This window comes from Ischnura elegans, chromosome 1 (assembly GCF_921293095.1).
Source record: "Ischnura elegans chromosome 1, ioIscEleg1.1, whole genome shotgun sequence".
Taxonomy (NCBI): domain Eukaryota; kingdom Metazoa; phylum Arthropoda; class Insecta; order Odonata; family Coenagrionidae; genus Ischnura; species Ischnura elegans.
The window spans coordinates 44,072,392-44,098,434 of record NC_060246.1 but is presented as its reverse complement, the minus strand read 5'-3'; the positions used below and the strand labels follow the sequence as shown (position 1 = coordinate 44,098,434).

The 26,043-nt window shown below is 39.8% G+C and overlaps 1 protein-coding gene across 1 annotated transcript; it reads right to left on the bottom strand.

The window, feature by feature from the left end:
• Positions 1–17,660: 17,660 nt before the first annotated feature.
• On the bottom strand, positions 17,661–19,493 carry LOC124164221 (scaffold attachment factor B2-like). The gene has a single exon (XM_046541805.1). The coding sequence runs from the start codon at positions 19,491–19,493 to the stop codon at positions 17,661–17,663; it is 1,833 nt and encodes a 610-aa protein (XP_046397761.1).
• Between the last annotated feature and the right edge of the window lie 6,550 nt (positions 19,494–26,043).

Below are 26,043 nucleotides of genomic sequence, written 5' to 3'. Positions count from 1 at the left end.
TAAGGACACGACGTGTCATGCCAACTATGCATTATACTGAAAATGTCATTTATGAAGGCATTTCATTTTGTTGGGAAAGAGCTTTTGGAGAATAAAATTGAATGGAGATTGAAATGATATTGAACTTAGGTGAGGGAACATTTTACGTAATTGAAATGATAAGGGAAATCTCCACCCTTTTGTTGTCAACAGCAGGTAATCTCGTCGCAAAAATGTAACATGTTACATATTATTTCTATCGATTTGGTTCTTTCCGTGTATTTGAGGGGGTTAAAACATGATAAAAGCTCCAATAACCTTATTTAAGAGTTTTATAATATTTTATAAGCACCTACGAGGAAATGGCGTGAAATAAAATATTAAATTATATTATCAAACGTTCGTATTAGAATTTAAAACAAGTTATTATTCAAGAGTGCTAATATTAGTATGGTAATAAAAATGCGGGAATATCCATCAAAAACCTCGCTGTGATATTTATATAGTATTCGAGAATTTTTCATCTTAAATATACTGTATTTGAATCTAAGATACCATAAAACTATTATTAAAGCAATTGCTACGCATTTACATTCTTAAAGAAGTTCTGATAACATGCCGATGAAGATTTTTTTCTAAAATATCTTTTTCTACGGTTTTACGTTCTTGTTAGGAAATCTTTCCAAATAATTCATCATCTTCTGGCATTAACGGCTGAGATGACTACTGATAGTAGAGTAGTTGCATTCGTACATAGATGATTTTTCTAGAGCAACAGTAAGCAGTTCCCCAGGGATTATTCTGTTCAAACCTGCGATTTCACTATAGTATTATTACCTCACATATAAATAATGATAGGATACTTTCTAGATTTCTAAATTAAATTATTTTGGTATCCTGATAACAAATAGCGAGTCGGTGGTCAAAAGGACAATATAAATGGAGTAACTCAATGAGGCAGTGGACCAGTCTCTACCTCATCGATATCGGGCGCGGAATGTCCCCATCACGGATAGGGAGGCAAGGTCGAGCGCTATTGTGACAAGAGTGATTATGAAAGTGTATATAGGAGAGAATCCGTGCATCCATAGAGGAATAGAGTATCCATACTCAGTGGTAAATTGAAAGTACCTCAAACAATAGCGGACGGAGGAAAAGAAGACGAGATACTTCATGGGTGCCACGGTTTATTTGGCACGGAGGGTTTGAAATTCCACGCAACCGCTCCACGAAATATGTACTAATAAAAGACCTAGCCACATGGATGCAATGACACTTATAATAATGAGGTATGTGAAAACCCGCCCATGAAACCCGGAATAATTTTATGCATAGATCAGAGAAACCACCGCCAAGAAAAAAGGAAATTTCCTCCTTGACAAGGACATTAATGCAAGTCTAACCACACATATTAAAATTCAATCAAACTCAAAACCACATGACAAACAACTTTTTTACGGTATTCAACCTGATTAGCTAACTACACCATGCCACAGATAAAAAATGGCATTTATTTCTACGGATGCATCCATTTCCAATAATAAAACATCGTAAAAGCTAAACGAAAAAAGCATTTAATGCCGTTTATAAAGCCTAACTATTAATTTCCTTGGTAGCCTCATATCATAGACATTGTGTTATATCAAATTAGAGTGGGTTACGCATGCATATTTTCGGTTCTATATGCTTAGTCTTACACACTGGGGACATAAAACAATTTTGATGACTGTGAAGGATACAGCCCATTTTTAATTCTATCACAGCTATGTAAACAGTAGATATTTACGACGAATCTACCATGAAAGCCTCTAAATCCTGCATGAAAGGGCTTGAAATAAAACTTTTGCACAGCAGGCTCGAGACTTATTTCCATTAAGATATTTCCGACATACCAGTGGTTAAGGGACACGTGTCCACAAAAATTTGTTTTTCGTTCTGCAATCTCCGATAAATATCAGTTCCTAAGGTGCGGGAATACAAACCATGTACTTCAGTGAGTGATGAATAGAACTTCAAGATTTTCGGGAAAGCAAAACAATTACTACATGAAACTTCACGGATGATTGAAAGGTATCAACTTATACAAAGAGTTAGTGACATTATTTTAAGAAGGATCTTATGAGTTAGAGTACCCGGCTTTAAGCTTCTTTCTCGTACGTTGGGAAATTATGACCGAGAGTATTCTTGCGTAAAGAAATACAGTAAGTAATGATACAGACGGCCGAAATATATGCATATTTTCTCTAAGATTTCCATTTTAATTTTTTTCCTCGTCGTTAAACAGAATCCATTGTTATTCCTTTCGGCGTTCTTTGGAGTAGAAAGAGTTGGCCAGATGCTTCATAAAGATAGGAGCAGTTACATTCCTCACTTTTAAGGTGTTAGTGGCGATAATGAACAAAGGTTTAAAAACTCCCTCCAAGGACATCGGAGTGCTTTCATAATTGCGTCCACACAAGATTAATCTTTAATTGGTCTCAAATAAAATTGTTCCAATGCCTGAGAAGGATAGAGAAGTAGGCTGGAAGACTCTTAAATGCTGAAGGGAAAACGTTTTACAACTCCGTGTATTTATATGAGGGGAAAATTTAATCTTGAGAGATCTTTCGTGTCTTTTCTCGCAATTCCAGCGAAGAGCGATTGTTATATTATCACCTGACTTGAATTCAATGTCTGTAATTAGGGCCGTCATTCAAAAATGCGAGAGAACTCAAATCGCTATCTCGCATTGTTATGTTTCACAATAAAAAATATGTTTCACTAATGACAACATCTATCGCTTTTATTTATTTAAAAATGAGTAGTTTGTCGGATTGGCATTATAAAATTCAAATAAAGGAATCGTCTCCTTATAAAATTACTGTAAGTTACAAATACAAGATTTTGTTGCCATTGAAATATTTTAAATTAAATTATGCACAATTTAGTGAATATGAAGTAAAATAATTTCCGTAACAATGAATATGATTTAAGTTCGATAGAAAAAGAATAGTTCTCCATTCCGCAGAAATATTTCCGGTTTCAAATGCAAGACCATAATAATCTTAGAGTTCATTTAGTCGAAAGTGTCCCCCTTGATTCCACATTTTCACAATATCCTAGAGGCGTCATGACGCTAGATCAATTTCATTCTCATGCCAGAGCTCTTCAAAGGATTTTGAACGTAGTATTGATACTTGTTTTGCATTTCATTTCAAAAACAGGGGAAATGAATATTCCACAATGGTTTATGGAACGGGTAAAATATCAAGTGTTAAGTAATTCCTATTTTCATTCTCATGAAGCTAATCATTTCCTGGGAGAACAAAACTCATTAGTCCCGTCGGCAAATATTTCATTTATCAACATAAGTGTTTTATAATTTTACTGCTTCATTAAGGGAATTAGAAATACTTTCACCAGGCATAAAATACAGTAGAATGAATCCAATGCACTGCGTACTTTACATTAGCTATCAATATAATTGAGTGATGATAAAAAAACTGTATTTATTTTTCTCTTCATTCTACACATCATGATAACAAAAAAATGGAATGGTCGGATATCTGGAACGCATAAAAGGTAATCGTAATAGCTTGTATAGGCAGCTCGAGCACAGCGAGGTAAAGCCAATACAAGAGGAACTCGAAGTTAATTATTCGAAGAGATCATCCCACCAATCTTTCAACTCGGACTCATCCAGCCATTTTCGTTTTCCGTAACCAATCCGAAACGTACCTATTGAACCATTAGGGACCGCTTCCAGTCATTAATTATGACACTTGGCCGTTCGGCGAGTTAATTTACGGTTGGAAGAGGATCTGTCTTGCTTTAGTTACGGCACAGGCCATAAAAGTCTCAAAAATTGAAAGCGTGGCGGGGTAATAACCAATCCGAAGACATTTATAAGGCGCTCCCTTAATGCAAAGAAAACGAGGGAACGAGAGGGAAGGGGGAAGGTGTAGGAGATTAGGAGGTGGAGGGGATTGGTGGGTGAAGAAGAGATGGAGCAGAGGAGAAGTTGGATAGAAGGGGTGGCGATGAAGCTGGGAAGTGTGGGAATGGAGTGAATAAGACGGCGCACATGGTCCAACCGGGGAAAACACCTGGCGCCTCGAAGGGTCTTTCTTCCTCGAGTCCTCCTTCGTCGAGTCAATTACGTGCCGGCGAGAATAATTACAGTTCGAAGGTCTAAATGTACACTTTTGCTAAACACTCGACACATCCTTGGGGCTGTTAAAGGAAAAGAAAGCATCCGAAAAAGACCATAATTATGCGCTAATGAATATTCATATTACTATTATAGGCATTTAGGTACCATTAAATACCACGAAACCGATGGAGAAAGTTCCATCACAGCTGAAACAGAACACACTCTAGTTAGCATTAGAATTTATTTCAAGGTAATCTTTCCTATCGTTTTTTGAGCATCTTTGGGTTTGATGATTCGTGACTTTAATGCCATAATTGCAGTCTCGTTGAGGACTTCGTGAATCCCATTGAATTTTTTCTGTTATTTCGTTGATAAACTCTCGCAGACCAAGTAGTGCATGCATTGTTTTGTTTCTGATATTTGAAAAATTTCAAATTTCCATCCAATGAAAATGTTATCTCCGAAAATTAAGGCTAAAAATATGGCCAGAGAGGACATGGGCTTTTTGTCACCTTAAAATTTCAAGGACTTAAACTTCTGATGTAGATGAAATCATCCTGTAATATGTAAACCTGTAAACATGTAGGTAAAATACACATCGATAGCGCAAGGAGATAAAGAGATAACAATTTTTAAATTTAGATAAGGTAGTACTCTAAGAATAAACTCCAAGAGTAATACTCTTGCTTCTCTCTAACGAGTCTCTTCTCTTTTTGGGAATAAGAGTCTTTGGAGAGGAAATATAAGTCTCCAAATGCTGCCGAGATCGAGAGAGGGGCTTTTAACTCGAATTCCCTTTCATATGGGAAATCATATTCCTTAGAAATTGAAAATAACCACGGAATACCCGCTTTGAGTGCAAACTTGGATTTTTAAAGAAATAAGATTGCAGAGATGGACAGGATGACAATGCACATATTAATTACGAAAAAAATGCAAAATTTTTGATACACTACCTTCTAAACCCGTACAACAGTAAGGAACGGGCACTTTGAAGGTAACTCATTGCTTACGAATTACCTAAGGAATGGGCGTAGATGTAGAAAAGGATTCAGATAAGATCGAAGTAAAATGCTGGCTTCCCACCATTTGATCGGTAACTCAAGTTGGTGAGGCGTATAAGGGAACGTAGTGGAAATTGCGGTCAGAGTCTTTGTATACTGACCGAAGGGCCTTAAACAGCGATTCATCCCACGAAGACAAAATTATTTGAGTTCTATATCACTCAGGGTAAGGAAATGGCTTGAATACCCTCAAAGAACTTCACACGCCTGCAGCCTGATTCGTAGAACTCTACCTGTCCAATCCAACCTTCTGAGCGACGCATTGAATGAATGAGTTGATTAAATCTAGATCGGCGTAACAGGAACCACCTTTTAGAGCGTTTGGCACAGGGTGACTTATCACCACCATGAAACCTTCAATAGGTGCGGAGTTGACGGTTATCAAAAGCATATAATAGCATTAATAATACGTATCTACGTGAGCAGGTGATGCAAGATTCCACCAAGCATTAGAATCTCCATCTTCACAAGACTGTAACACTTACCTAGGTGTGAAGTAAACATTTTCAAACTGTAAATAATTAAAATAAGTCTTTCCATGCAAGTTTGGAATCACATTAAGACTCTTTGCGAAGTAATGAAGGTCAATCAATACTCAAAGAAGTTAAGTGGAAAATAATTCATTGAAAAGACAGAAATAACTACCAATACAAAAAAGATCAGAAATAGTTTATCATTGTTAACATATCGAGAGGGCTTTACAAGTTCCATGAAAAAGTTGGACCGATGGTTTTTTTTAAATATTGATGATAAAATCACGAAAGAAAATTAACACAGAAATAATAGAAAATTTCCCATTCTTTTAACAACATAGCGGTGACATTGATTCTCTAGATAGCTCTCGCAAGCACATTTCATTCCGAGGATAATGCGTTCACCGGTCTATTTTTACTCTTCTCTCCGGGCAGATCGAACCCATTTCCTTCCCGCCCGTCTCCTGCGCTCGGACCTCTATTTCGTCCTGGCCATATTTCTTCTCGGTTTTGAGTTTCCTCGCTCGTGGCCCTCCCTCCATTCCTTTCGCGTGCCACTCCTATATCCCCCTCCACTGTGTTTGCCTTCGTTTTGCTCGTATCACCAAAAAGACTCCTCTATCCAGCTTCACCTCTCCACTGAACCCACCCTTCCCATTCCCTACGTTTCGCTTCCTATAGGCCAAAGTGACAACTCTGACTTTTTATTTTTGTGTAATCTGAGACTTTTCTCCCCCTCATCCTTTACTTGCATCGTTTTGCCGAAAGAGAGCGTTAAAATTGAAATAGCATCGTAGATAATCACTGAAGGGAAATGCTATATGTTTGTGGACATTCGAGATCTCGCAAATTGAGTTCACATTACGCTCGACGATAAAAAAAATGAATAAGAGTAATTTCTAAGTCAGGGGAAACAGAGAAAAAATCTATTCGATGAAAACATTTTTTTTAGATTCAAAGAAGGTGATTTTTGATCTATAATATCTTTGTGCTCTCTTTTTTTTAAATCAATTGAGAGTGAGAAAATCACTTTCGACTTCAGTGAAAATATTCTTTTGATATTATGCATTAATTATTTTCTATTAAAAATACTGAAAAAAATCAGTCAAATAATATGTACATTACATTAGTTATTTAAAAAAAATAATAAATACGAACACTTTCGGTTGGTTCTGCAAAACAATTCTTCCTACATTAATGAACATTAGATTCATAAGTAAAGGGTAAAAAATTGGCACGCTTAGAACGCTAATTTTCAAAAACCTACGATACCGAGAAGCAATGTAAAAAAATGAACAAACCCGTAAAAGAATGGTGGGTAATAAATTTAAAGGGACCCACGATTATTCGCCCTCAAAAAAATGGAAAGATGGGGTAAGGAAAAAAAATCTCGAAAATTTCCCCTCAATTGGAATCCTCATCGTTGGAGCTTCGTATTTTTTTTTCAAAGCCATCAAGATTTCAGCGCGTTACAATTCGCGTCGAGCGTATTTTTTATTCCAATTTCCAAACAATTTTTTTTCTGCCAGCGAGGTGGGTACTCAACACTTCGTGTATTCATCCCTCTTCTTCATCCCCCCAACAATCTCCTGCGATCTCCTTCCCTCACTCTCATCCTCCCATTTATCAACCGGAAAATCCTTTCGCTTCGAAAACGGGCAGTTCCGCGACAGCATACGAACGCGATCCCACTTTGACTGCTATTAATCCCACCGAATCTTCGCCTCACCTACCACTCCCCAGCCTCCCGTAATAGTCGTTCCATACGGGTGACTTCCCCCTTCTTTTTTTCACAAATAACATTTACCTCCTCCATCTTTTTCCGCTCCTTCCTCTGAGGAGAGAGGGAGGGAGTGGTGGAATTCCTTTTCTTACCAATCTAAGCGTCAACACCACGGTTCTCACCCCCGGAAAAAAAACCTTATTCCATAAGCGACACCTTTCCGGCTATTTTTCCGCCCCATCCCTCCCCTTTCCAATCTATCTCCCGTCCTCACTCCACTTCCAACGCCTCCCCAACCCACATCTCCACCTCTTCCATCCCATCCACGCCAGCCCGTTCCCCAAACTCTCTCTCGGCTCCCGCCCGGCCTGTCACCGTCCTACCTCGTATTTCTCGCGACGACGACTTTTTACTCCCCGCTCCACCTCTTCTTTCTCTCTTCTTATATCTCCTCTTTCGCGGACTGCCACTTCCCTTCGGCGAGGCAATCTCATTTATCCCTCGCGTTCCTTACGCACCCTCAAACCCCTATGCTCCCGCTATTTCATGCCGGGAAATGATTCACCACTCGCTGTCCCGATCGCAATTGTCACAATTGCAAAGCGGGACCGCAACGGTAATTGAAAATACCTGATGTAGCCTATAGCAAATAAGAGTAAAATTTAGATTACGACTGGCTTCCCACCCCGGAGGCTCGGGTTCCAATTGCGGCGGTGGCAGAGAATTTTTCAGAGACTGCCCGATCCCTGCTTGAATGTTGTGTGGAGGACATTTCAAGCGCAGCATTCCTTCCGTCGGATGGGACGTTAAGCCGTGGTCTCCTCGGCGCCCATCTAGTTAAGATCAGGCTAATGCCGACGCCGGGTTTCTCTCCACCCTTTCTTACCTACCCTTCCCTCATGGCGCAAATGACCTCAGATGTCGGTCGCCTCCTCCAAATACCATACTAGAGATTACGACACAAAAAGTTTACATATCAAGGGAAATGAAGGGATAGGGGAGAAATGTAGCCGAATATACATCTAATGAAATAGTATTCATAAATATTCGATAAAGGACTTGAAATTATGGAAAATAAATGTGTAGCGGAAAAGCATACGAGCTCATTTGACCAACGCACGATAAAATGACAAAAAAACGGCCACTAGCATGAAAAAGCTGGTCTTTCATCGAATATTTTAGCAATTTTGTTGATGAAATATACGATTCATAATCTACCTAATCGTAACATCCGCACTAATATGCCCAGCATCTCAATCCGGCAATCTACAGTTTTATCTTAAATGGTTTGAAAACTTCCGGTACTTTCATAAAACGTTAGATAAAGAGCATAAAATTATGGGACATAGACACATTGCGGAAGGTTTACAAGCCCATATTGCCATGATGGGATAAAAATACTAAATATATCTGGGACGTGAAAACTGGTCTTCACATTCCAAAGAAGCGTTCTTCGTGGGAATATGCACATTTCGCCCGCATTAAAATAAGCATACCAATAAATACGTTTATAATGCAAATTCACCCACAAATAGTGTGAAAGAGTGGAAACGCAGACCTACAAATACGTAATGTTGAAAAATGGATAACAATTGCAGAGTTACGTCGTTGATAATTCCTCATATATCATTTATCTGAGGATTTCCTAAACTAAAGAAGAAAACTAATATTCATCGCAGTGAAGAAATATGACACTGATAACAATTTTACGAGCTGAAAAATTCTGTGGGAGCGCTCTGAACGGCGAATAAACACAAAGTACACCTATTTACGCCTCGGGATTCAATTCTCTGCAAATTTCTTCCCCGGTCTAGGGTGTTTCACGTTGGGCCTTGCATGTCTCACCCTGGTGAGTGAAGAAACAGTTGAACTACCGAAAAAAACGTTATGAGATTAATGGTGACTTTTACGATCGCTGCGGAAAATTTTCGCATGGGACGTGATAAATTTATGGCTGGTGGGGTGAAGTTGTCTCGGTGGCTAAAATACCGAGGAAAAAAGTAGGCTACTTATAGAAATCTCTATAAATGACCTGATTCCGGAAAAAATGGAATGTAAATTAATGCAAAGAATCACTGTTAGATACTCTAAACAATTCTGAAAAGAAAAATCAAGTCATGGAATTTCACAAATTGTGTTTCCTGCGACTTTATTACGCGATGGAACGATGAGAACAAATCGACGGTTAATGAAAGGGTGATCGAAACCTACGTTAGTAGAAGTAGGTAGTACGAGGAAAGAATGAAGCTTCAAATCACTCTGTTCTACAGGCTATTTCTTTCATTTTCTTCTCGTGATCACGTCTACCAGAGTTGGATGGTAAACTAAGGATATTTTTAACGTCATCTTAGTAAATATCTTCTCTGAATTTACTAAGTAAAATTTAGTCTATCTGTTTCTCTACGCTTCTGCAAAGATCCAAATTATAACAGACTTCAAATATTGGAAACTTTGTACTTTTTATCATAACCACTCATCACGTATCTGACCACCCTACGCTGAACTCTATTGATTTCAGCTAGAAGTCCTAGTTCATTACGATCCCATATGCTAGAAACATATTCCAAGTGAGGCCCTTCTACTAGTAGGTTCAGGTGGCCTCTCTTTCCCTTTCTACGGCATTTGCCGAGAACTCTTTCCACAAATCCCAGTTTACGGTTGGCTCTCTCGCATACTTGGCGCATGCGTTTACCCCACGGAAGATCCCGAGTAATGGTAAACATTATGTATGTTACGAACTCGGCATTCGATAGTTAGATCCCGTTAGCGGCGTAACTTCTTTTTGAAGTAATATTAAAAAATTCATCAAAATACGCTTTTCAAGATTAAATTCTATCCTCCTTCTCAGTGTAGCTACCTCCAAAATCCGTAATCCGTAATCAATAAGAGATTATAACGGCAGCGATGGAACTCATAGATAGATTGCATGACTTGTAGTGTAGCCAACTAACCTATGTAAAACTTATTGCAAGTTTCTCGATTTTATTATTATCTCTAACAGCATATAGTAGTTAAGTTGTTAGTATACGGGACGTTTTTTGGACGGTGTGGTGTGCATGTTGGAGTCCAATGCATGCTGCATGCTGGTGATTGATCACCCCCTGCCAAACACCCTAGAGGTGGCTCGCAGGGTATTATGTAGATGTAGATGTAATACCCGAAATCTCGAAGGTTAAGGAGCAATTAAATGCAACTCAACAACTTGAAGCAGTACCAAAATAGTTGAAAAGGATATGGCATCCTCAGAAAGATATAAACCTCGCAACCCTGAAAACCCATCTTTCTAGCTAACAATGGCTCTGGTGGGTGGACGTGATATCATGCATCTCAGTCTGTCCCCTCGACTCACGAGGTCCTCCACGAAAAAAAACTTAGGTTTCCCCGGCGCACCACCATTACCTCTCTCCTGCAGTCAGCGAGGAAAACCCTCCTTCCCACCAGAGGGGGCCTCTTTCGCCTCCCGCGGAGAGCAGTGTCAAAGTTTAAACAAATAGACAAGTTCCCCTTCCCAGCCTTCCTCTCCTCCGTGCACAGTCGGTCTGTTCCCCTCGCCAGCTTGACATGGTCATAGTGTGAGTAAGCAGGCTTCCCCTGGAAGGGACAGTCACTCCTCCAGAATGCTATAAGAGGGCCGGCCACGTGCTGAATTGGGATGGAAGAGAGTCTGGAGAAATGCTGTAAGAGACGGAGAAATGGGATCAAAGTTTGGGCTGCTACCTCATTTTCTGGTTGCGAATAACTTCAATCCATGCTAAAAAAGGCCTGTTAAAATCCGCCAAAAAAGACACTGAGATGTAATTTAAATATGTAGTATACTGTGTAAATGTTGCGGAGTAGAAAAAATGTTCAAGGAAGTAAATTTTAATCCTCTGGCGCATGTTGGTGATGGTTCACCACCTGCCAAACACCTCTACAGGTGGCTTGCAGGGTAATATGTAGATTGAATAAAAGGCACCAACGTTCAAATACATCTACATCTACATAATACCCTGCGAGCCACCTCTAGGGTGTTTGGCAGGGGGTGATCAATCACCAGCATGCAGCATACATTTGGACTCCCACATGCACCCCACACCGTCCAAAGAACGTCCCGTATAATAACAAACTATACTACTATATGCTGTTAGAAATAGAATATAGAATAGAAATTCAGAAACATGCATTAAGTTTTACATAGGTTAGTAGGCTACACTACAAGTCATGCAATCTATTTACGAGTTCTATTGCTGCCATTATAATCTCTTATTGATCGTGGAAAAAATGACATTCGGAATCTGTCTGTTCTGCAATCTATCTCTCTTATTTTATTTATATGATCTGATCTTCCGTAGTACGTTGGCGTCCGCAAGATATGGTTAACTTCGTCAGAAAAGTCACTGCTCTTGAATTTATCTAAAAGGTTTAGTCTATTTTTCAATCTACGGTCCGACAGAGATTCCCATCCGAGTTTATCTAAGAGGTCAATGTCCAAAATTCAAAACTATTTTATTATGTTCGTATTACAGACCACCTAACTCAGATATAACGTCAATGTTGGATTTTCAAAATCAAATAAACAGCGTAGCATCCAAGTATCCTGAAAGAAACTTGATTGTGGGTGGAGATTTCAACGTACCTTCTATAGATTGGGAGACTTATAGCTTCATTCCTGGTGGGAGGGATAAAGTGATCTGCGAGGCTTTATTACACACTTTTACATCTAACTCCTTGTTTCAAATAGCATCCGCACCAAACAGAGGAGAAAATATTCTTGATTTATTAGCGACAAATATACCACATCAGGTAATAAACGTTGGCACTGTCGAAGGAATAAGTGACCATAGGGTAGTAACTGCAAAGTTTTCTCTAAATACCGCTGTAAACTTTAAAAAAGAGCGTAAAGTTTTCATTTTTAAAAGAGCTGATTTTGATGGGTTTAAGAGTCATCTGAAAAATGCTTTCCCCGAGTTTCAAAAATCAGTATTAAAGTTAAATGTAGAGAATTCTTGGAAAGCTTTTCTTTCGCTCGCAACTTCGGGAATAAATAGCTACATTCCTAGTAAAATAGTAAGAGAAGGCAGTGAACCGAGATGGTACGACGCGGAAGTGAGAAAATCATTGAGGCGACAGAGAGCGTGTCATGCTAAAATGAAAAAAGTCAGCACGGATTTATCCGCTAATGAACGCGAGCTAATAATTAAAAAATATAGGATGACTAAAGCCGCCACGAAGGAAGCGTTCAGGAATGCGTTCACGAATTTTAAAAGAAAAACACTAGTAGAGCAGTTACAGGATAACCCAAAAGCATTTTGGTCATATGTTAGGGAAGTTCAAGGTAAACGATCTACCGTATGTTCGCTGAGAAACGACAATGGAGATGTATTGACAAGCAGTTACGATAAAGCAATTTATTAAATTCCTACTTTAAGAGTGTTTTCACGGAGCCTTCCGAAAACTCACCCGAGACCGATGACAATCCCTGTATACATAAGATGCCAGCTATTGACATTAGTACGCTCGGAATAGAAAATATATTGAAATCGCTTAGTCCAAATAAATCACCTGGTCCAGACAAAATCCCTTCTCGCCTATATAAAGAACTAGCCTCAGAAATTGCCCATTACTTGCAGTTAATATTCAGTAAATCCATCAAGCAACACGAAGTACCTAATGACTGGAAAATCGCTAATGTAACGCCAATATTTAAAAGTGGAGACAAGGAACAACCATCTAATTACAGGCCGATATCTTTAACGTCCATCTCTTGCAAAGTCCTTGAACACATCGTAGTCAGCTCGGTAATGAAATATCTAGACGCGCAAAACTTATTAATGGGAAATCAACATGGATTCAGGAAAAGCAGATCGTGCGAAACTCAGTTAGCGCTTTTCGCCCACGATATTTTAGTCTCTGGGGAAGACAACATTCCAGTAGACGCGATTTTTCTTGATTTCAAAAAGGCATTTGATAAAGTACCGCACGGAAAGTTAATAATAAAACTGAAATCTTATGGTCTAGACGAAGATGTCATTTTCTGGATAAGAGAATTTTTGAGCAACCGCGTCCAAAGAGTAGTACTAGACGATGCAGTCTCCAATGAGGTTAGAGTCACTTCTGGCGTTCCTCAGGGTAGTGTCATTGGCCCACTCCTATTCCTTCTTTATATAAACGACATTGGCGAAGTAGTGCAGAGTACGTTACGATTATTTGCAGACGACGCTGTAGTTTACAGAGAAATCCGTTCCAGCAAAGATATAGATGAACTAACGAATGACCTTGCTGCTATCCAAGCTTGGTGCGATGCTTGGCAGTTAGAATTAAATTTGGAAAAATGCGTCGTAATGAATTTCTGGAAGAAGAATAACTCCCTACAGCGTAACTATATCATCCGGGTCACCCAGTGAAAGGCAGTTGAATCCGTGAAATATCTAGGGGTTAGAATCAATAATGATCTATCGTGGAATAAACATATTCGAGAAATAACCGGTCAAGCTAATCGTAAAATGGGTTTTGTTAAAAGAATATTAGGAAAGTGCGACGACAAAGTGAGAGAAATTAGCTACTTTTCCCTCGTTAGACCACATTTGGAATACGCTGCCAGTGTTTGGTACCCTCATGAAAAAGGCTTAATAACAGAGTTAGAATGCGTGCAAATAAGAGCTGCCAGGTATGTGAAAGGTCGTTACGATAGTCTTGTTAGTGTAACTGACCTCTTAGATAAACTCGGATGGGAATCTCTGTCGGACCGTAGATTGAAAAATAGACTAAACCTTTTAGATAAATTCAAGAGCAGTGACATTTCTGACGAAGTTAACCATATCTTGCGGACGCCAACGTACTACGGAAGATCAGATCATATAAATAAAATAAGAGAGATAGATTGCAGAACAGACAGATTCCGAATGTCATTTTTTCCACGATCGATAAGAGATTATAACGGCAGCAATAGAACTCGTAAATAAATTGCATGACTTGTAGTGTAGCTTACTAGCCTATGTAAAACTTAATGCATGTTTCTGAATTTCTAATCTATATTCTAGTTCTAATAGCATATAGTAGTATAGTTTGTTATTATACGGGACGTTCTTTGGACGGTGTGGTGTGCATGTGGGAGCACAAATGCATGCTGCATGCTGGTTATTGATCACCCCCTGCCAAACACCCTAGAGGTGGCTCGCAGGGTATTATGTAGATGTAGATGTCAGTTACACTAACAAGACTATCGTAACGACCTTTCACATACCTGGCAGCTCTTCTTTGCACGCGTTCGAACTCTGTTATTAAGCCTTTTTCATGAGGGTCCAAAACACTGGCAGCGTATTCCAGATGTGGCCTAACGAGGGAAAAGTAGCTAATTTCTCTCACTTTGTCGTCGCACTTTCCCAATATTCTTTTAACAAAACCCATTTTACGATTAGATTGACCGGTTATTTCTCGAATGTGTTTATTCCACGATAGATCATTGTGGAGTCTAACTCCTAGATTATTTATAGCGATAGATTAGCATTAGAAAATTATCTCGTTGCCGTAAATGACTGGTGCAGTACTTGGGAGTTAGAATTAAATCTTGAAAAGTGTATGGTGATGAATTTTTGGGAAAAGGATATATCTTCAAGAAAGAGCTACACCGCTAACGGGATTCCACTACCAAATACCGAATTCGTTAAATACTTGGGGGTCACCATTACCCGGGATCTTTCGTGGGGTAAGCACATACGTGAAGTATGCAGGAAAGCTAACCGTAAACTTGGATTTGTAAAAAGAATTCTCGGTAAATGCCCAAAAAATGTGAAGGAAATAAGCTACCTGACTCTAGTGAGGCCTCACTTGGAATATGCTGCTAGCGTGTGGGACCCTTACGAGGTAGGACTAATAGCTGAAATCAATCTAATACAGCGCAGGGCGGCCAGATTTGTGATGAGTTGTTACGACAAAGAGTGCAGCGTTTCAAGTATGTTACACGAGTTAGGATGGGAATCTTTACAGGATCGTAGATCGAAGTATAGGCTTAACTTACTTAGGTAACTCGAAGAAGATATTTTCTCAGACGACGTGAATCATATCCTTCGCTTACCATCGTACTATAGTAGACGCGATCATGAAAATAAAATAAAAGAAATAGACTGTAAAACAGAAATTGAAAATGTCATTCTTCCCTCGTACTAGTAAGGATAGCAACGTTGTCTCAATTGATAGGATTAATGGCGTCGCTCGCTAGGGTCACTCATTGCATGTTTTTTCATAGTTCTAACCTTGCATGTATTTGCTCTAGGAATTACTAACCATAAGCAATTTTTAAAATGAATAAGCATGTATATTTTTCTAGTGTGCGTAATATTTCTATGACCGTGTGCATGTGGTGGTCCTCTTGCATGCTGCATGCTGGTGATTTTTCACCCCCTACCAAACACCCTAGAGGTGGCTCGTAGGGTATTATGTAGATGTAGATATTTCACGGATTCAACAGTCTCTAAGTGGGTACCCCGAATTATATAAAATTGTACTACACCATACAATTTAACATGAAATAATGGAAATGCCGGTGAGATAAATTGAGAAAATCAAAGGAGATATGAAGGAAAGGAGAAATAATCACTTTACACCATCTATATTATATCCTTCGAGCCACCTCTTGGGTGTTTGGCAGGGGATGATCAATCACCATCATACAACATGCAATATATTACATATGATAACAAAAATGTTAATACACATACATGCAAAGGCAAAACTTGCCAACGGTATATAATCCATCCAATTCTATCATCCCTTCCATGCAAGGTTAGAACAATAGAAAAACAGAAACATGCGATGATTAGTCCAAGCGAGTGAAGCCGTTAATTTTATTGATCAAGAAACCGTTGCTATCACTGATAGATGCATATAAAGAGAGTGCTGCGATTCTTATACTAATTTTACTAATATCACTGTTAATATCCCTGAAAGTTATTTGGGGTCTAGTTAGTCGACGTAGAGGCGTTGGAAGTAGCTATTTACTCAGCAAAAATATATCAAAGTGGATATAACCAAGCGCAGAAGTCCTTGTTGGTAAAAATTTACTCCCAAATATTTAAATGGAGACTTCATAAGCTATGAACAGTCAACCCGTAATGAGCTCTAGCGTTCTAGTCCTAAGTAAGCTGAAATTATTTGCGAAACCATTCCTCTTGATTGGCTTCTGTGCTCCAAAAAGAGGCTTGAATACTGGTTGATCATTGAATTCTGTTTAAAGGCTACTTGAATTTGACATAGAGAAGCAATTATTATGGCAGGGATAGCCAGAATTCCTGCAAGACAACGAAAAACCACTGTGCAATCCATCTGAAATATACAGGTGGAGAGGGTGAAATCGTTAAATATCAGCCACCACCAAGTCCAAAATGAATAGAAGTGGATGATAATTTTAGCGATATTAAAGCAGTAAAACGCATGCATCTTCCTTTTATTTGTATAAAATGTTTCACCCCTAAGCGGAATCATCAGGGACATATACATTACAGAATTCTTGTTTGTTTTTAAATATTTAAGTTTTTCTGGCTCTTGACTGCAAAACAAGCATAGTAAACAAAGACAGTGTCAAGTGGAAAAGGTGGAGCTGATCTAGGTTCTCTGATATATCATCCAACCATCCATTTTCGAAAATAATAAAGTGGTAAATATATACTCCCTTTATCGTGGTGAGGAAAATACTGGACAAATTTGTTGTCACATTTTGACCATGTAATAAACTTACTTAATAATGGTGGAACCGATTATGGTAATCATCAATGTTAAATATCGAATATAACCATCGCTTTACATCTCGAGAGAATAGCCAAAGAAAAACCTAAAGAAAAGAAAAACCATTTGCCACAGAAAATTGTTTCAGATAAAAGTGGTAGTGAACTATTGGAGCAGAATATTCATATTGTTACGCGCGAGGGTTCCAATACAAAAAAAACAACTATTCTTATTTCCGGAACACTTAACACCTTTATTTCAGTAGAAGTCGTACACATTAACTCTCACTTCGTTCTCAAAACACAATCTCCTCAATCCTCTATTTACTCAAATCTCTCCGTCGTTAAAATAAATAATCCCCGTTGTCATGGATGATTCCTCCGCTACACTGCCCCCTCCTCAAGGCTGTTTCGTCCCGGAACAGTTCTTACTTATGCCTTGACCATGTTGTTCGGCCGCCAACGTGCGTTCACCTCTTGATCCTCCTCAACTCTTGCATTGCCACCTTAGTAAAGTGCCAATCGATTGTAATGGACTACCTTCGCCTTTCCTCTAGGGGTTTGTGGAGCATGTCAGGGTATGTGCGGCGCTCAGGTTCGGGCAGTGTAGTAGCCATCATAGCCTCTGTCATAACTGTCATAGTATCCATTCCTCATTGATGGTGGAGGTGGCAGTCCAATCCTGTCCATTCCAGGGCCCCTGCCATCCATTCCTGGTCCTCGTCTGTCATAGTCCCCACGACCGTCCCTCATCATGTACGGAGGTGGGGCTCTTCCCATTCTCATCCCCCTCATTGGTCCTCCTCTACCTCTCATCATTGGACCAAAGCCTCTACCACGACCACTCTTCTTACTAGAAGATTGCTCAACGCTAATCTGGACACCCATAAATTCAGCATTGTTCAGGGCCTCTATGGCACGGCCGGCCATCTCATCAGTCTTCATGTGCACAAAGCCATACCTGTTTAAAATGTCACACTCGGTAACAGTTCCATACCGCTCAAAAAGGGCCCTCAGATCTTGTGCCTTGGCGTCTTCAAGGAGACCGCCCACGAAAATTTTAGTTTTAGGGGGAGTGCTCCCAGTACGGATATCGTCACCCATTTTTGAAATTTTAGTAAGATGCGTAGTCCGTCGGTCTGCTCTGCTCTGGCAATGGTGTCGATCGAGAAAGCGTCCCTGCCGCATCCTACTATTTTGGCAGCGACTACGGACATGTCCAAGCTCCCCGCAATCCCAACAGCGTATATCTCTTTTTGTGGGTTGTCCTGTCCTCCGTAAAAAATTTGAGACGATATTTTCGATCCTATCTTCGAGAGATTCTTCTTCGCTCGTGCTTCGGACATGAGTTAGGATTTTTGAAGTTTCGGTTGCCGCTTGGAATTCCAAGGCTCGGGCTAGTGCGTCGTCCAAAGTTTTTGGGTGCATTAAGCGTAGAGCTCTCTGCAGTTCCGGATCAGCCACACCAACCACGAAAGACTCTGCTGACAATCGCTCAATAAATTCACCGGGCGCCGAGGGATAAGCCAAGAAAACGAGTCGCGCAATGTCCGCTTCAAATTCCTGCAGTGTCTCGCCACGGTTTTGACGTCTAGTGAGCAATTGGCTGTGGTAGACTTGTTGAAGGTGTTTGTCACCGTACCTCATTTCAAGTCGACCCACCAGACACTCGTAGTTCCTGTGTTCATGGTCAGGCATCGCTTGAAGAATGTTCAAAGCGTCTCCTCGCAGCGCCACAATCAAGCCCGTAGCTCTGTCTTCCTTCGTCCACCCGTTGGCGTTGGCCGCGGCTTCAAACTGCTTGAAGTAAGTAGACCAAGGAATCTTGCCGTCGTATGTAGGTGGTTTTACACGCACGGCCTTGATACTAGGAGCTAGTCCTGACAATACTCCAACAGTGCCCGTTTGCGTCAATTCTTGAGCGAGAGTTTTCAGACGATCTTCAATACGCTTCTCTACATCGACTTCTACCATTTTTAAATCTTCTTTTACGTTCCTTAATCTCTCTTGCACGCCTTGTACTTCCGAAGTGACGTATTTTAGTTCTTCCTTCATCTCGTTGACATCTGCTTCCAGCTCATCTTTTAATTCTCTGACGTCGTCTTCCAACCCACATTTTACTTCAGAGATCTTCGCCAGCAATTCGTCTTTGATCGTGCGAATATTGCTGGCAATTTCCTTCAAAGTTCTTGAATACTCGGCACGCTCTTCTTTAAATACAGTGAGGAAATGCGTGAATTCATGCGCGCCGACTTCTATCTCGAAGGAGAAATCCTCGGGGTCCACGCCTTCGGCCTGAAGCGCCTCACGAAGTCGCAACTGAAGTACTGCTTTCATCCCGCTTGTCTCCATGTCACGTTCCGCCAACTCGCGCTTCAAATCCGCCACTTTCAACTCACTTAACTTCGCTGCTTTTGAAGCCATGCTCTTACCTCGATTGAAAATAAGCCGCGCTTCATACAAAAAAACAAACAAACACTATAATTTATGTTTCGTCCCCTTCTGACACCAGTTGTTACGCGCGAGGGTTCCAATACAAAAAAAACAACTATTCTTATTTCCGGAACACTTAACACCTTTATTTCAGTAGAAGTCGTACACATTAACTCTCACTTCGTTCTCAAAACACAATCTCCTCAATCCTCTATTTACTCAAATCTCTCCGTCGTTAAAATAAATAATCCCCGTTGTCATGGATGATTCCTCCGCTACAATATGATATCTTAAATACTTCATCATTACATTTCGGATGAGGTACGGGGAGGTACTTTTCTCCGTGTTAATGGAAATACTTCAAATATTCTATATTAGATGTGGAAACACCTTCACGGTGGCTCGCACGATGCTGCGTCCGTATAAATTGGGTGGGGCTGAACGATAGGACCCCTCCGGAGTCGAATGCTTCCTCATCGCTCACGATAAAGGCGACTGCAAGCACTTTCTACCCATCTTCCCCACTCCAGTCCCTACTTACGCCCATCACCTATGAGAATGGGAGCCAGAGAGGCAGCTATAGAGGGAGTGGAGGATACGGTAGTGGGAGGGGGCCGAAATATGGGGGGAGTGGGGGCTGCAGGGGGGTGGGAGGGAATCCGAGGCGAGAGATGTATTGCTTCCCCTCTGCGCGGCGCCGCACCCGACCACGGGATACTCATTTTATTGGCCGGGAACCCCTTCCCCGAGCCCGCGCATTTCTTGACAAATGTTTATCGAGGCACACGAGGGAGCACGATGGGATTCTTTCATTTTAAATCAGCACGATTTTCGTTCGGGATGTTCTGTTTGTCGACTCAGTGAGTTTCTCGTATTTTTTATGTAATTGATTTCCACCCGTCCATTCATAAACTCTGATGATATTGGAGAACCACAAAACCTAGGTTGGAGAAAGAGATAAAATTTCCTTTTTCTCGATTATACTTAGAGGTACGTTGTGCCCAACAAATATGTATCAGTGAGTGGTGGAGGATAACCTTCCAATGACACCCACGACAAGATTAGCGTAACATGAATGGGGACAGAGATTTATATGGAAAGCATATAAGATTAATACTAACTGATAAAAGTAGTTTATTGACGCCCACTAGTTTTACGTCAGATATTAATTATGATTCCGGGATGATATGAATATTTCCAAGAAATTAAGCTTGTTTTATACTCTTTATTGATAGCTAACCGATCATTTTTAGATGGGCAGAATACGCTTCCCATATAAGCATTAAAATGAGCATAACGGTTGGTAGCATATATAAACTCGTCATTTGTCCGCATGCACTCAGCATTACTATTAAATATTATTGGAATAACTGAAGCAACCAAACGGACAAACCTTTCTATTTTACAATTATCTTTTATACATTGCTAATTGTTTATGCGAGAAAGACTTTTAAAAGGCCTGATTTTTGCAGAATATATTAGAGGTTTGTTTACATGTCTATCCTATATCTAGCATAAATACCTATCTAACTTAAACAAACAGTTTAACTTAATGCATCTTTCTGAATTTTATTATTATTCTAACAGCATATGGTAGTTTAATTTTTTAGTATGCGTGACGTTTTTTGGACCGTGTGGTGTACATGTGGGGTCCAATTGCATGCTGCATGCTGATGATTGATCGCCCCCTGCCAAAACTCCTAGAGGTTGTTCGCAGGGTATTATGTAGATGTACATGTGAATGTCTAAGGCTTCCCAGCAGGTATATTTGATGAAGACTGAGGACTTATCTTCTATGTATTCTATGTCCGCTACTCCCGGACGATTGAAATGGAAACGATAGTGACGGAAGTCACATAGAAGCAACTGCAAAGAAGAGCTGCCAGGTATGTGAAAGGTCGCTGCGATAGTCTTGTTAGTGTAACTGACCTCTTAGATAAACTCGGATGGGAATCTCTGTCGGACCGTAGATTGAAAAATAGACTAAACCTTTTAGATAAATTCAAGAGCAGTGTCTTTTCGGACGAAGTTAACCATATCTTACGGACGCCAACATACTACGGAAAATCAGATCATATAAATAACATAAGAGAGATAGTTTAAAGTAAATTTTTAAATTTTAAATTAAATATCCACAGGGAAGAATGACGCCTCGATAGCTTAATTGGCTAAAGCACTCGACCGGAAATCGGGGGATCCGGGTTCGAATCCCGGTCAAGGCGAATGATTTTTTTCTCTGTGGATCTTTCGCATAAGAGAGATAGATTGTAGAACAGACAGATTCCGAATGTCATTTTCTCCACGATCAATAAGAGATTATAACGGCAGCAATAGAACTCATAAATAGATTGCATGACTTGTAGTGAAGCCTACTAACCTATGTAAAAATTAATGCATGTTTCTTAATTCAATTATTATTTCTAACAGCATATAGTAGTGTAGTTTGTTAGTATATGGGACGTTTTTTGGACGGTGTGGTGTGTATGTGGGAGTCCAAATGTATGCTGCATGCTGGTGATTGATCACCCCCTGCCAAACACCCTAGAGGTGGCTCGCAGGGTATTATGTAGATGTAGATAGAAGCGCTATTTACACACCATCTTCATCTACAAAATACCCTGCGAGCCACCTCTAGGGTGAGTTCTAACGATGCAGCTTTAATCTCTAATTGATCGTGGAAAAAAAGACATGCTGAATCTGTCTATCCTACAGTCTATCTCTCTTATTTTATTTATATCATCTGATCTTCCGTAGTATGTTGGCGTCCGTAAGAGTGTTTTAGATAAGCGAACTTTTAGCCCGTAACTATGGCATTTAGTTTAATTAACCGTAATAGACTACATTTACTCTGACTCAAATCGGATTCTGAATTCTTGAATTCAGTACAGGGATTAAATAAAGGGATTAAGAAATTAGTTATTTAAGAAATGAGAGGAATGTGGAATGATTGGTAGCACGCAATAGGATTGACATGGCCTCGTGACCTCAAACTCATAACATTTTTATCGTGGAAGGAGGGAGAACTTGATATTATTGGCCTTCGCTACCTCAGAGAGAACGGAGAAGGCATTTTCATTAGCATTTTAAGATGTCATCCTCTCCTAGCACTGAATGGACTACAAACAGTGGTGAAATACGTGTTTTTCTCTTTTTCTCACTCATTAATATGCTAGTATGAGTGCCCTATATCACTTTGCGTAATCCCTTTGTTTGATGGTGATCCTGCTGCATGGATAAAATTACTTTAATTCTAACCGTCAATGAAAATTAGCTTTCAATGCAGGGGTATGTGTGCTGTAATAATGTACTGCATGGAGCGATGCGTGGTTGGTGGAATCTCACGTCTACAAACATATGCACATGTAATCACATTCCCACTACCTTTAAAACCGTTAAATTCACACGTACGGTATTGCGCGTTGAATGCCGGTGATTATTCTTCCTCAGGCCTTGAGGTGGCTCAAAGCTTATTATGCAGAATTGGAAAAATAATATACTTTATGATGCAAATATTAGATAACTTTTAAGCATGCTTTCTGACTTGCAAGCTGTCTTTTTGAAACATCATTTTCACCACAAATAACGAAGTATATCATACCCACCACTCCTTGTTAAAAGAAAAATTCCTAGAGTACAGGGAGGGCGGCGAAATGAGAGAAATATTCAATAAGTAATGAAGCCCCCCGGATCAAGTTCAAAACACTTAATAATACGACTCATATAAAAATGGCCGAGGGAGGGCAATCACATATCACACAGCGGAGCAAGATATGAGCTTCGAAGACTGTTATCAGGCGAAATATGAAGCCCTTCTTGGGTGAATATAGAAAAAATGGATGTGGGAGGGGGAGTAATATCGTGTGGGAAGGGGGTGAGGGAAGGCGGAAGCATGTGAGTGGGAGAGGGCGCCAGTGTAGAGGAGATTTGGAGCGGGACTCCCGACAGCGGTCCCGCCGCGACAGGAATTTAAGGCATGCCGGAGGAGATGCAGGGGGTGGAGGGTTGGGATAGGGGGGTCTCTTGGCCCCCCGTTGGTGGGCATCCACCCTCCCTCCCCCTCGCTGGATTCAGCCTTCCCAATTCATATGAAGATTTATCCACATCTACATGCTTTGCAGAGCTCCACAGTGGCGTATGGCAGAGGGTCAATGTCGACAAGGCTGGGGCTTCTTGAGTTCTTTATTCAGAGCTGTGAGGACGCAACGATTTCTATTTAAATTCCAGCAAACCGAGTATTCTCTTTCGAAGGATCCATTTCAGTTTCGTGCAGGATATATTCATATGGATTTGCGTGGGAAAGATTCTACCGAGATAGGGACATGGGCCGGGTAGGAACCCGGATAGCGTATCGGTCACGCAGTGGCCCGGAAAACCTAAGGTCGGTGGTTCGACTCCCGATCTAAGGGAATTATTACAAAGGTGTCAAGGGTGTTTCATCGTCGTTCAAGCGGCTGTTTAGAAATACACCACATTATACAGTTTCTGCATTTTCTTAATATTTATAACATCATATTTTGTATGCACTAGCTGCATAGGCAGATTAATTGCATAGGTAGTGAATTATTAAGCGTTTTGAACTTGACCCGGGGGGCTTCATTACTAATTGGACTACATAGGCAGTTTGAGTAGTTGGCAAGTTTTACCTTTGCATTAATGTGGAAGCATAATTTATTAGAATGCTAAAATTTTTATGACCGTGTGGTATGCATGTGGGAATCCTCTTGCATGCTGGTGATTGATCACCCCCTGCCAAAAACCCTAAAGGTGGCTTGCATGGTATCATGTAGATGTAGAATACATTCACCTACCACTGATTTATTTACGTCAGCGAGGTCAACAATTATCACTAGAGGTAGTATTGTGAACCTCGACAATAGTGGATGGTGGCGTGTCATCTTTGAAAATACGTGTGCTTATACAGTGATATCTGCACTGATTCTAAAATTTCAAGTCCCAAAATCGGTCAATACCATTGCGTTTGGAACGTCTTTTTATTTTGAGAAACTGATTTTGAATTTCAAATATTCATTTGCATTATCGAGGTCTCCTACCAGTGAGAAATTCCGCTAAGTCCTCTAAGGGTGAGTTAGCCATCTCCAAGCAAGCGCTTCAAGAGTTATACTTTCCATGCCTCACTCACGTCAGGATTCACTTAATAGATAAGCACCGCGTTCTTTACGAAACAGAATTATTCTATCAACCTTTTTACGTATTTAAAATTGCTTCCGATGAATTGCACCAACTCATAATGTGCTAACGATTGATGTGAACTATCACCAGGCATGCTTTAGATTTTTTGGGAAATAAAATTAAAATATGTCGAACAATGGATCCAACAACTGCTATCCAGATTTCAATTTGCAGCAAATTTTTTGAATGATCTTTTACCACACAAAAAGAATTTAAAACATTTTATCAATCTTTTTACTTATATTTATCCGATTTTGAGATCTCCTTAATATGAATTGTAGCTTTCTATACTGGGTACTTCAATTTTTTTGATAATTTGCAATAATATCTCACCAGAGGAGTCCTTAAACCAACTCAAGCTCGATATCATCATTGTTACATATACTCTTCATGCACATTGAATTGGAACGATTTGAAAACTTGCAGATCCAAGGTGGATCCCCGGGGAAATCGAATTATTGCACCTCGGTATAATTGTCATACTTTATTTTTTCGTACTTGTTGATTTGTTTCGAAAAGGTACACTGCATTATATTTGCGATTTTCATTAAATTCATGAAATAATATACACCATTTTGACCGTCAAAAATTCATAAACACCGACATTGTACGCAATTAATGACACTTAAACATAATCTACTCATATAATTACGAAAAAATCTGATCCTAGCAACTTGAATACGAGATAATGGCAAAGTAAAAATATTTTTCCATCCTAGTGTACGTTCATTGTGATGCTCTCCATCTTAATTTGAGGTAAAGTTAAGTCATTTTTTCTATCTCGCCAGTGGATTTCTTAGAATTATGGCTATCTGGAAAGGTATCTTCAGGTCTGAAATTAATTATTTATGCACTCACATTGCAATTTTAAGCAATACAATTGGAAATTTAGCTATTAAATAATGAAACTTCAGCAGGGCACCAAGGGTTTATAGCTGAATTTGAAAATAATGAGAGTGATATTAAAAGTTCAAAAATTACACCGTAAATCTACTCATAGATTTTTGTGTTTAAAATGCCCATTCTGGGAAATTTTAAATTTAATTTTCTACAGAACATAAATTTGGCGCTTTTCGCATGGCCCACGAGAAGTAAGTGAACTAATAGGCTGTCGGAAAACCTTGCCTTCACCACGTTCATTTCTTAGATAAAAAGTAGGATGGAGGTGGATTCGATGCACATCATTGCTCAAAATTCTTAATCTAAATAATAATCCTTGTGTTTGTAGAGATAACGGTTGCCCGAATATCACAGGTATTTGGTAAAATAGATTACAAATTCGTCTCGGGAACACCAGTGAGTAGACTTCGTGTCATGTAAATAAAGCACTAAGAGTTCCATATATTGCCCA

Coding starts and splice junctions, on each gene's coding strand:
- LOC124164221 (XM_046541805.1), bottom strand. CDS start 19,493: ATGGCTTCAAAAGCAGCGAAGTTAAGTGAGTTGAAAGTGGCGGATTTG.